This window comes from Cricetulus griseus, chromosome 2 (assembly GCF_003668045.3).
Source record: "Cricetulus griseus strain 17A/GY chromosome 2, alternate assembly CriGri-PICRH-1.0, whole genome shotgun sequence".
In the NCBI taxonomy this organism is placed as follows: Eukaryota; Metazoa; Chordata; class Mammalia; order Rodentia; family Cricetidae; genus Cricetulus; species Cricetulus griseus.
The window spans coordinates 14,284,259-14,296,921 of NC_048595.1; the positions used below are offsets into that span (position 1 = coordinate 14,284,259).

The 12,663-nt window shown below is 48.6% G+C and overlaps 1 protein-coding gene across 14 annotated transcripts in view; it reads right to left on the bottom strand.

Annotated features, from left to right (window-relative positions):
* Positions 1-12,663, bottom strand: part of Tmco4 (transmembrane and coiled-coil domains 4) — a 79,424-nt gene that overhangs the window by 36,416 nt on the left and 30,345 nt on the right. For all 14 annotated transcript variants that reach the window (XM_035439462.1, XM_035439466.1, XM_027399823.2 and 11 more), the window contains one exon: positions 7,122-7,254. In XM_035439462.1, coding sequence (XP_035295353.1) covers positions 7,122-7,254 — 133 coding nt within the window. The remainder of the gene's footprint in view (positions 1-7,121; positions 7,255-12,663) is intronic.

Consider the following 12,663-nt stretch of genomic DNA (forward strand, 5'->3'; position numbering starts at 1 on the left):
TAGGGACATCACTCGGGTCATCAGGCTTGGCAGCCAGTGGCTCTACTCACTGGACCATCATGCTCGCCCAGTGATAAATTGCTTTTCGAGGATGAAGCTTAACTGTGCTATGGCTATTTAGCCAACAAACTTACTGCAAATGGGTAATGCACTGCCCCCTTGGAGTCTGCATATCTGTGGGCTCAACCCCCAAGCCCCAATCCATGCTCAACCAACATGCTCATATCCTTCCTTATGAGCAGAACCAAGAAATGGATTTGCCTCAGGCACCAAGGAGTTGGTGACCGTTTGGCTTCCCACCAGCGCCAGATTACCTCAACACACTTTTCTCCTGCCAGAGCCCTGTGTGGAAAGCAGCCCCTCTCAGCTGCTTCCCTGCAGAGAGCCAGAAACCAGCGATAAGAACCTTTGCCTGCCGTGGGTTTCTGTGATGAGATGGGGCATGCTCCCAGCAGGTGGACAGTGAGATGGGACTAGGAGTGAGGGGGGCTGGTGTCAGGACATAAACTGTGACATTCTGCAGTTGACTCTCAGTATCGGTGGGGGTTGGTTGCAGGTGTCCCAGAGTGCACCGGAATCCACAGGGCCTCATATGACTTACATGTGTATACATTTGTATATAGCTTCTGCATATCCTCTTGAGTGCTTTAAAGATGTTGAGATTTCATGTATCTCATACAATGTAGCATGCTATGTGTTACAGTATTTGTACCATTTATGTAAAGTGACAAAGGAAATAAAGTACATTCAGTACAGACCTTCTTTTTAAAAAATAATTATTTTAGGCTAGGTATCATAGAACACACCTGAATCCCCAGAACTGAGGAAGTGGAGGCAGGAGGATCAGAAGATCAACCTTGTACAGCCTTGGCTATATTATGCTGAAGTCCAGGCCAGCCTGAGCTACATGACACCTTATAAAAAATTAAAAAGAAAATCAAACAAACACATTTTGTGGTCCATGGCTGGTTGACTTGGAGGGTGCAGACACGTCATAGTTGAAGACAGTATCCCTGAGACACTGCTGGCCAGCTTTCCCCAGTGCAACATGGGAGGAAATGACATTGTCATTTCTGGCAGAATCTTTAAAAGCAGTGCAGGAGACTGACAGGTTTCTTTTCCTTCTACCCTGAGAGCGACGGCATTCCAGACAGGTGCCAATCAATCCCTCAGCTTGGAGCTCAGAATCGGGACAATGTGGACAAGACCCACAGCCGATCTGCAGTGGGCATTGAGAGCATGAAACAAGCCTTTGGCACTGCAAGTCACGGGGGCTATTTGTTACAGGAGCAAAACCTCCCCACCTCACTGAGCATGTGACTGACTCTGTACAGGTTACACCCGGACCTCTTCAACCAGCAAACATCCTGGAGGTGGGGTGGGGAGTGTCCGAAGGCCTGCATGAGTTGACTGGCCAAGGTGACTGGCTTATTGTCACTGTTCAATATGTTTGTTGCTGTTATCATGTTTCTCCTGGCTATAATCATTTCCTTCTGCACAGAGGTGGAAATATACTTTGACCTTTAATGGCTTTGACCCTTCTTTGATGACCTTTCCATTAATTGAAACAGGAGACCTGGAAATGACTGGCTTCTGGCGCAGTGGAAGGGCCTGGGCGAAGCTCTCTAGTGACTGACAACAGACAGTGGGGACTAGAAGTGTGGCTTGGAGTCAGTGGCACCTCCACACAACAGTCATGGACTAGGGAGCAGCTGGATGCTGAGAGGAGAGGTGTGGGGGTGGGGGGGCAGGGGGCAGGGCAGCACCGCTGGCTCATCCTTCCCTAGTCTCTGCCCTCAGGAGTTTTCCCTGGGCAGGGGAGGTGTTCAGGGCAGGCTTCTTTTTTGGGTATGAGTACATGTGTGTTTAGAAGCATGTGCCTATTGAATGCCTGTGGAGGCCAGAGGTTGACTGACATCACATGTCCTCCTCAGTTGCTCTCCACTTTATTTATTTATTTATTTATTTATTTATTTATTTATTTTCAGTCAGGGTTTCTCTGTGGACTTGCCGTTCACTGATTCAGTGATACTAGCTGGCCAGTGTGTTTCAGGGATCTGCCTGCCTCCACCCAACTCCTATCCCAAGCACACTGGGGTTATAGGCTCATGCTGCCGCATCTGGCTTTTTCATGTGGGTGCTGGAGATCCGACTCAGGTCCTCATGTTTGTACAGCAAACACTTTACACATGGAGACATGTTTCTCATGTCTCCTGGGACATGTTTCTCAAACAGAACCAGTTATTCCAGTAGATGCTGACTGCTTTGCTTCAGTGATATAGCCCCCCTACCATTTATGAAAACCAGAGGGACACAGGCTAAATGAAAACGTGTAAGTGGAGTACAAGCCAGTCACCATCCAGTTAGAAACTTGGGAATAAGAGAACAAATGGGAGTTGTCAGAAAATGTTTATGAACTTGAGGCCACTCTGGTCTACGTGGCAAGTTCCAGGCCAGTCAGGGCTGTATAGTGAGGCCTTGTCTCAAGTAAATAAATAAAATGTTCATAATTATTATTAATGTAATTTACTCAGAACCTAGTAAAGTTTCCAAGTTTGTGCCATTGACCTGACTTGGCACTGCTGGCTTCTAGATTGTTCCCACAGTGACATCCATATAATAATGGTACCAGATGGTCAGCAGGCTTGGCTGAGTTTGATGGAGTAGAATGACAACAAGATCTTAGGGTCCCTGAAGGCTGTGTGACTCAAATGCAGAAAATTAGTACAACGGAGTAGTTGTGCAGAGACCACACACGCATGAGATGCTCTGAACACTCACAGTCTCCTCCACGTTACCGTTTATGTGTTTGCAAACTTTTTTGTTTTTAACTGGAAAAGGTAAGATTTTCTTTCTTTAAAAAAAGCTTTATTATTTGTGTGTGTGTGTGTGTGTGTGTGTGTGTGTGTGTGTGTGTGTGTGTCTCCATGTAGTGTGTGCATCAGATACATGCAATACCAGTGGAAGCCTGAGGGAGACATAGCTGGAACTGGAGTTACAGGTGATTGGGAACCGCCATGTGGGTGCTGGGAAATGAACCCGAGTCCTCTGGAAGAGCAGCCGGCGCCCTTAACTTCTGACCCAACTCTACAGCCACCTTTTGTTTCTTTTAAAAAGAAAGCAAATGTTACTTTACTTTTTCAAGTTTTTGTGACTTTTACTGTATGTATATATGTATGTGTGTATGTTTAGGTATGTGTGTATAAGTGGAGGCCAGAGGATAGCTTGTGGGGATCAGTTCTCTGCTTTCACCATGTGGGTCCCAGGGATCAAACTTAGGCTGTCAGGCTTGGCAGCCAGTGCCTTTACATGCTGAGCCATCTCACCAGCCCCCACGTAGGTATTTTTCTTATTTACTTAGAGGAAGCTGTCTCTCTGACATTCACCTGCATGGCTTATTTGTTTCCGGATGTGTACCCATCTTAATCACCGCTTTCCCTGTAAAGTGAATAGTTTCCCTGCTGATTATCACAGCATTTTCCTCCTGTGTCTGGTTGAATTTCAACACTGAGCACCCAAGGGGAGACTCCTGCTGTGAGTCACAGCTAGGATACTTTCTTCCTTTTCCTTGGACACTGAGATTCTGAGAACTCTACACCTAAATGATGGCTTTGTTCTTGCCATGGACTTTGCCATCTGATTAGACACAATGACAGACCATACCATCAGACAGTCAGTCGCTGGCCACACTCACCCTCTAGAATGCTAGGCGTGAACTTCAGTTGGTGTATCCATGTCAGCTGAGGTCAGACTCCACACTGGCTGCAAAAATGGCTCAGGAAGAGTAATATACCAACACTGTTCACAGCATGGAGCCACCAATCAAATGTACCCAAAGGCGCCTGATCTCTCATGAGAGTGTTCCCTCTAGCCTCCTCGCCTGTTGCCAATGGAACTCAGGACCCCACATATGTTAGGCAAGCGGTCTACCACTATGCTTGCTGGCCGTCAGCTTAGCTCCAGGTTCAGGGAGGGACCCTTGTTTCAAGGGAATAAGGTGGAGAGTGCTAAGGCAGGACAGACACCCAATGTCCTTGTCTGTCCTCATGTGTGTGTGTATGAGTGATTTACCTGCAAATGGTGTGCACCTCCCTCCCCAAGCCTGCCCTGAGAGCCGTTTCTAGTTAAAGCTAGGAAGGAGGAAAGGTGGTATTTTGAATTGAGCCTCAAGAAAATAACACACAAGCTAAGGGTGGTGGCACACACCTTTAAGCCAAGCACTAGGGAGGCAGAGGTAGGCAGATCTCTGTGAGTTCAGGGCCCCCCTGTCTACAGAGTGAGCTCCAGGATAGCCAGAGCTACATAGTGACACCATCTTGGAAAAGAAAGAAAAGAAAAGAAAGAAACAACACACAAGCTGGATGACATGGTTGAATCAGGGTGCGATTGAACAGGTCACCCAGATGACTCTCCCAAGGATTGTACAAATCTCAGATGAGGCAGCTCCCTAGGCCAGCATCAGGAAGCACTCCGAGGGAGTTAGACGTTCTTGTAAGAGCTATGAAATCCAGATGAGGGTCACCGAGGCCTGCAGCATACCAGGCACTGTCCCAAGTTTTTGATGTGAGGTAATTAATTTAATCCTCCTACAGCCCTCTGGTATAAAAACTCTCACTAGCCCCACACCATGGCTGAAGAAACCAAGGCATGGAGAGGTGAGGTCACTCAATACACAGGGATGTTGGGTGGCCTTAGCATTCAGGGAAGGACCAAGCATACTGGGCTGGCATGTCACATCCTGAGTCCCACCTACAAAGAAGTGCCACAGATAAGCTCACTTAAAAGCTTTAGTATAAAAAGAAATGCCTATAGAACCCAGTCCCTTAACACAGAGTTGACAAACTGGTCCTGGTACCCAGAGAAGGCAAAGAACCTGCCCAAGCCCACACAGGGGAATCAAAGGAGGCCCTGGTCTGAACATTTGCTTTCCTTTGGTCTCAAATCTTCCTGGAGAATTTCAGAGTTCTCAACAGCCCTTAAAACTCCAATTCAGATATAATAGTCACATAATTGCAGCCTCACTGCTAACAAATAGAAGATGAGCTCTATGGACCCTTCACTGTTGGCTTCCTTTCTATTCCACAGGAAACCTAGGCGGAAAGTCTTGATTATCACCCTCATTTTACAAGGAAGAACACTGAGGCCCAGAGAACTTCAATAACTTGCCCAAGATCATAAAGCTGGGGAAGTTTGGAGCTGAGCTGTGTCAAAACTTCTGGTGTCCACCTTCTCAGACTCTTTGATGTGGACAGAGTGAGAACAGCCCCTCTGCCCCCGCTCTAGTAACATACTCCTGTCAATAACAAGATCCTCAGGCACTAACTGGGAGGTCTTTCCATTGCAAGGCTGTGAGGCCCGACACACTTTGAACCTAGCTGAAGAATGTGGTAATTTTTCTTGTGACAATGACCTGGTGATTAAGGTCATTGGCCCAGGTCCAGCTGCTTGCTCCCTGGCATAGTTCTGAACACCAAAATACAAATATTCTCAGGTTATTTCTTGTGTGTGTGTGTGTGTGTGTGTGTGTGTGTGTATGGTCTAAGTGTGTACACGCATGCAATGCCTGTGTGTGTATGTGTGGTTGACAGCAAGTATCTTCCTCCGTCACTCTCCATCTGACTTTTTTTTGAGACAGGGTCTCCCACTGAACCTGGAGCTCCCCAACTAGCACCAGGGACTCTGTTGTCTCCACTTGCCTGTAGCTAGGGTAACAGGTGCTCAGAGCTATACCCAGCTCTTACATGGGTGCTGCAGGCCTACATTCAGGTCCTCATGCTTGCACGGTGAACGGAGCCATCTCCTCAACCTCCCTTTAGGTTATTTCAACAAAATACCTGAGCCTGTGTTGGCGCACACCTTCAATCCCAGCACTCAGGAGGCAGAAGCAAGAGGATCTCTGTGAATTTGAAGCTAGCCTGGCCTACATAGCAAGTTCCAGAATAGACCAGGACTACATAGAGAGACCTGCCTTAAAACAACCCACAAACCCCAAAAGCAAAACCTTAAACTACCCAAGAACCCAAATAAAAAGCTACTCTTGCCACTGCCAACATCCCCTTCTTTTGTTCTGGAGGGAGATGGCCCTGCCTCTGACCTGGACTTCAGATTTCTACCTCCCACTGGGTTGAACTGGTGTAACTGGGGGATGAGGAGAAGCCTGTGCTGGGCCTCAGTGCCTGGTGCCTGGTGCCTGGTGCCTGGTGCATGAGGTCAGGATCAGGATGGCGCTGAGGTTGATTTACGATACTGAGATTAGATGGCGCCCAGAACTGGGCTCCAGCCAAGTCACAAGGAAGATTTTCCTTTCTATATTCTTAGTGTTTATATGGGTGGTGGCGGCAGGGTGCATGGTGTGTGTGCGTGCATGCATGCATGTGTGTATATGTGTGTGTGTTTTATCAGAGGACAAATTCTGTTTGGCATTTCTCCAACATCATTCACTATTTCTTATTTTTAATTTTGAGGCAGGGTCTCTCAGTGGCCTGGAACTCACCAATTTGACTAGGCTGGCTGACCAGTGAGTGCCAGGGATCCACCCACAAGTGACCAGCCTTTTCTGGTTCTGGGATCAACCTCAGGTCCAGAGCTTGCAAGGTGAGCACTTTCCGTGCTGTCTCCCCACACCCCTTCACATTCCTGACCATAGACACATAGCACAGAGGTTTGTGAATGGGAGGGTTCAGTTCACATCTGTCAGCCCTGGGCTGATAGGATCACATTCCTTTTTCCAAGGACCCCAGGAGGCACTATCCTTATAGCCACTTATATCCAGGGATACCGTAGTTAGAGAAAGGAGGCCACCTGTCCACAGACAAGTAGCAGATGGTTCATGAGGGCCTACAGACAGTGTCATAATAGCTTGAGGTGGACTAGGACCATTGGATGGCAGTCATACATCCAGGATCTTTAATGAGTATCTCTTGTTGCGAACACAGCCAAGCCCAGAGAGGGTAGCAAGTGGCAACTTGCTAAGGTCACACAGCAAGTCAGGGCCACTGGGACTCTTTGTCTAGTGTTCATCAACCTCACTGCGTGGCCTCTACATGGAAAGGGGACCTGTGATAGGAAAAAGCCCTCGAGTAGAATTCAGGTTTTTACAAGCGGCCGCAAGGCTGTCTTACTCAGACTCCTCCTCTTTGGTGTCCCTCAGGCTCTCCAGGAATGCCTCTTCAAGTATATCAAGCTCCTCCATGGGTACCTGGAGCAGGGAAGTCACATGACAAACGAGGACTCGGGCCCGGGCATCGTAGTGTCCTTAAAAGGAAACAGAACACCCAAAGAATCAGTTCAGGTTTTAACTCAAGAGACATCAGCAGTGGTGCAAACAGCAAAACCCAAACCTGGAGGCAAAAAGAAGAGCAGAGGGAAAGCCAGCCTCAGTGGTGGTTCTCAGCAGCTCCCACCTTCCTCAGCGTCACTGTCCCCTGACCCAAGCACACCAGGCCACACATCCCTGTGTGCCTACAACACTCCAAGTAATGGCTTTGGATCACATGATGCTCTGATTCCTAAATAACAAATATCAGTCTCTCACAGCATGTCTTCAGAATGCTAAGCTCTATGAATTTGTTTCCATTGCTGCAATAAATTGCCCAGGTATAATATTTTTTAAAAAATTAATAATTAATTAGCTAATTAATTGTGTGTGTGTGTGTGTGTGTGTGTGTGTGTGTGTGTGTGTGTTTGTATGAGAGGCAAAGAGGGCAATGTGTATGTGTTCATATGTATTTGGGTACTTATGTGTGTGGAGGTCAAAGGTCAACCTCTTTTGGGACAGGTTCTCTCACTGAACCTGGAGCTTGCCAGTTTGGCTAGTCTGACCACCAGGTTCCAGGGATGGTCCTGTTTCTGCCCTCCCCCCCCTGCAGCCCCCAGTGCTGGGATTATAAGTATGTGCCACAGGGACACCCCCATTTCTGCCTCCCCAGTATGTGCTGCTGGACATGGCTTGTATGTGAACGCTGGGGACTGAACATTTTCGCAGGGCAAACACTCTTGAGATTGAACCATCTCTCTGTCACCAGGTTCTCGAACATACTCCACTCCTGTCTTTATATAAGGTTTTGCTATGTATCCCAGGCCCTCGAGCTCACTAAGTAAATCACGCTTGCTTTGAACTTTCAATCCTCCTTCATTCAGTGACAGTGCCCAAGTCTTTTCCTGGTTTCCAGAGGCCGCCCACAGTCCTTGGCTCTTGGCCACATTACTCAACTTCTGTTTCTTTCTGGGTCTCCTTTCTCCCTCCTCCAGGGACTCCATCATGCCACCTCAAAGTCCAGACCATCTCCCCATCTCAAGACACTTCATCTGGACACAATTCCAAAGTCCTTTTGTCATGTAGGGTAGCAAAGTTAGAGGTTCCAGAGCTGAGGGCTGACACCTCTGAGGGGCCCAGACTCTACTGAGCTTTGAACCTTTACTTTTCCTCAAGATAAGGCTCGGTCGCCACCTTTGTCTGGTGGTCCTGCCTACAGCCCCTCTCCTGGCATTTCTCTGTGTGACTGGCTTGCCTGTGACCAGCTAGATGACACACTGACTCATCCAAACGTCCTACTGTAGCATCTGCCTTCAGTAAGTTGCAACATAAGAGCTTAAAATCAGATTTGTTTTTCTCAGAGAGTCACAGGACTTGACATTCAGCTAGCTGCTCTATTTTTCTCATGGGCCCTGTGGAGACACGAATGGTCACAAGTGCAGTTTTCAGTTCCTGCTGCCCATCTGTGTTATTTGAGGAACATGCCAGGGATGAGGGTTCCTGGCTGGGATTACAGTTCAGTGGCCCAGCTGATCTAACACCCAAAGGGCTCCATCCTTCACACACACACACACACACACACACACACACACACACACACACACACACAAACACACACCAGTTCCTGCCTCGGCTGGTGGGGGCAGGGAGGGGGTACTTAGAGCCCTCAGACATACATGTTGTAATGGGAGCTGCCTACGTGCCCAGAGACAAACAAGTGTGTGTCGCGTCTTGGGGTCACTGGGTTAACACAGACAAAGGCACTCCTTTTTCTTTGAATAGAAGCTTGTGACGCCGGATGATAATCAGGTTGCAGAGAAGGCTTGGCCAGGGTGATTAATGGGTGGCGATTGTAATTAGCTGGTAATGCATGCTCCATCGGTCAAGGCTGTGGTGATTCAGGCTGTCACGTGCATGGTGGTTAATAAGCAGGGGGTAATGTCAGGCATAAGGCCCTTCCCTGGGAAGGGGCCTGGGAAGTCCCGGGCTGGGCTACAGGACTGGGAGCAGAGCTTCTGTTCGAGGCAGCTGGGAGGCTCCTGGACTATCTCAGGCAGTTTGGAGCAGTTCTCTTACCAGATTACCAGGAGGCCAATTCACTTGTAAGAGGTGGCCCAGCAGTCCATCCACTTTGGCCTGAGACCCTGGGCACTGGTCTCGAGCAGTGGCTCTCCACCTGTGGGTCGTGACTCCTTTTGGGGGTTGAACAACCCTTTCACAGGGGTCACGTATCAGATATCTGATGAATCTGATATTTATATATTACAATTCATAACAGTAGCAAAATTACAATTAACAAGTAGCAATGAGGGGGCTGGAGAGATGGCTCAGTGGTTAAGAGCACTGGCTGCTCTTCCAGAGGTCCTGAGTTCAGTTCCCAGCATCTACACGGCAGCTCACAATCTGATGTCCTTTTCTGGTCTACAGGCATACATGCAGTCAAAAGGCCCGTATAACTTAAAAAAAGCAGTAGAAAATAATTTTATGGTCAGGGGTCAACACAATATGAGGAACTGTATTAAAGGGTCGCAGCATTAGGAAGGTTGAGAACTGTTGGTCTAGAGGTCTCTGGTTCTTCCAGGCCATCAGCTAAGGCCAGAGCCGAGGCTCCTAAGGACAGACTGAGTTTAGCACTTTGCTCCCCATGGCATGGCTGCAGTCATTGCTCTCCCACCTCGAGTTATCCTGCTGGCTCCTTTTTCATTCTGGCCCCATGCATTCCATTTGCTCCATGGTAGCCAGAGAGGTCCATTAAAAACTACTATCAGATCATTTTCTGTCCTAGCTTAAGAGTCCAACAGCTACCAAGGTCTTTAGGAAAAAAAAAAAAAAAAAAAAAAAAACACTTGCCATGGCCAGCAAGACTGTTCATTCCCAGGCCCCGCCCACCAGCTTCTCTAGCATCCTCTACCACCTGCCTGTGTGTGCTGACCTTAGGCCCTTTATACTTGCATGCTTGCTGTCTGCCAACTAGCCCCCCCGCCGCCCCCCCAGTGCGCTACCAGGCTGGCCCTTGTCCACCAGTCAAGCTTCAACTTAAATATCAGCTCCTTGGAGCGGCCACTGGCTTCTCACCAAGAGCAGCTCAGCCTCAGCCATTTGTGTTGACTTTTGTGTGGGTCAGCCTATCAGAATGTCGGTCCCACAGAGCAGGGCTCTCTACCTGCTCCTGTCTGCATTTGGCTTAGTAGGTGCACTCACTGACAGACCACAGTCTTCCTGACCCGCCAGGTTTTCTACTGTGTCCATAGCCCCACATGACACAAAAGACCTTTGCCACCTTTGTGTGAGTTATTTTTTTCAGGAATTCTGAGTCATTCCTTCCCGGGTAGGTGGCTAAGCCCCTCCCCCAAGCCCTTATTATGAGCCAAGCTCTGGCGATGCTTAGAACATTCTGTCTGAGGTTTATGCACAGTGCAGCTCCTTCTCGGGGGCACCTCCTCTAGGAAGCCCTTGTGGATGCCATGCCACGGCCTCTGTGGCCTCAGCAGCAGAAGATCCTACTGATCACCAATTAGATGGGCAGTTTTGGAGCTGGGGATGGAGCTCAGTTGCTAGTGCACTTCCCTAACACACATGCACTAAGTCCTGGCTTCCACCCTCAGCAGTGCATAAACTAGGCCTGGTGCATGCCTGTAATCCCAGCACTCAGGAGGTGGAGGCAGGAGGACCATCTTGGTACCTTGTCTCAAGCAACAAATAAAAATAAATACGTTGGTAGTTTTGACTGACTACTTTTTTTAAACTGTCTGTCTCCAGTTGCAAGATATTTGGTTACATTGGGTAAGGATATGTCACTGTAATTGGTTTAAATAAAAAGCTGAATGGCCAATTGCTAGGCAGGATTTCCAGGCACGGAGGATGCTGGGAAGAAGGTGGAGACACCAGGGATGAAGAGCAGGCAGCATGCACAGTAGAAAGTAAAAGTAACTGAGCCATGTATAAGAACGTAGATTAAAAGATACGGGTTAATTTAAGCTATAAGAGTTAGTTAAAAAAAAGTCTAAGCTGAGAGCCGAACTTTCATAATTAATAATATATCCCCGTATCGTGATTTGGGAGCTGAGGTGGGACAGAGAAAGACCAGTCTAGAATACAAGTTCCAAACCCACCTGCACCTCTAATGCTGGGCCCTGCCTGGAGCCAAGAGAGGCTTATGCTCTGCATGGCTGAAGGAAGGACTCTGGAGGAATGCATAGAAGGACCAGTGCTGGGAGAGGCCCAGCTATGGAGCGTTAAGTAGACTAGATGATTTGGTTCTCCCTTCTGGCAGAAACATCCCATGATTCGTGGGCCAGTGAGATGGTTCAGTGAATAAGTGTGCTCGCTGCCATCTGGACAATCCTGAGGGCTAAATTACAGGCGTGCACCCCCTGACTGTCCCTCATGATGACACGCTCATCCTGCCACCTGTAAAATGGTTCAGCATGGTGGAAAACAAGGTCAAACAGTGCCCATCCTCTCTACTCTGTCTCACTGAACAGCGGGCCTCTGAGCTGGGGCTGCAAGCAAGGCTGTGAGCTGCCTGCTACTGTGCAAGAGCTGTGTCCTTTAACCCTCTTCTCAGGGTCTGGGGACACCCCTTACAGGCCACTCTCATGTACCCGCTGGCCTGCCTACTGCTCTGCTAGCTCCCTGTTCACCAGCTTTCCTGACTATGCATTTCCAGGAATATTTACTATCGATCCCCATTCTCACTCTAGATGAAAAGTCTCCTATGAAAGAGAAGCCACACCATATTTCAATCCCATTTGTGGATTGCTTGTGGCTAGGGCAGAGGGCATAGAGATATACTTCAGAGGCTGCCTCCAGCTCTGCCTCCTCAGAGGCCACGCCGGTCCTGTGGCTGCACACATGCCTATGTCATTCAGGCCCGGAGGCATAACAGTAAAGGATGGATTGTGGGTGATGCTTCAGGGTTAGAATCCCAGCACCTGGCTCCCAGATATGTGGTCTCAGACAGGTTATTGTATCCTCTGTGCTATACTGTCCTCTTTTGTAAGATAGGGACAGCCATTGCACCTGTCTCCTGGGGGATTGTGTGGCTTCCGCTGGAGAGTGCTTGGAAAGGAATCCCTCAGCTGGGAGCCGGGCATCCAGCCAGCACCCAGTAAGTTCCTCTACAGGAACTGTTCCCAGGGCCTTGTGCAGGGCTGGTGCATACAACAGCAGTTCAGAGCTTATTTGCTGAATAGAGGAAGCAGGATGTCGCTAAATTAATCATCAATTGCCCAAATCTCAAGGACACAGCCAGGGAACTCAGAAACCCGGTCACAGGAGAGACATTTCAGCTAGGCCAGCCTCATTTCACAAAGCCCTGATCATGAGGGGTGAGGGGTGCAATCCTTCCAGAGAGACTCTTCACAGAACCTAGAGTCAAGCGCAAGGCACCCACTGCTACGGCTTAC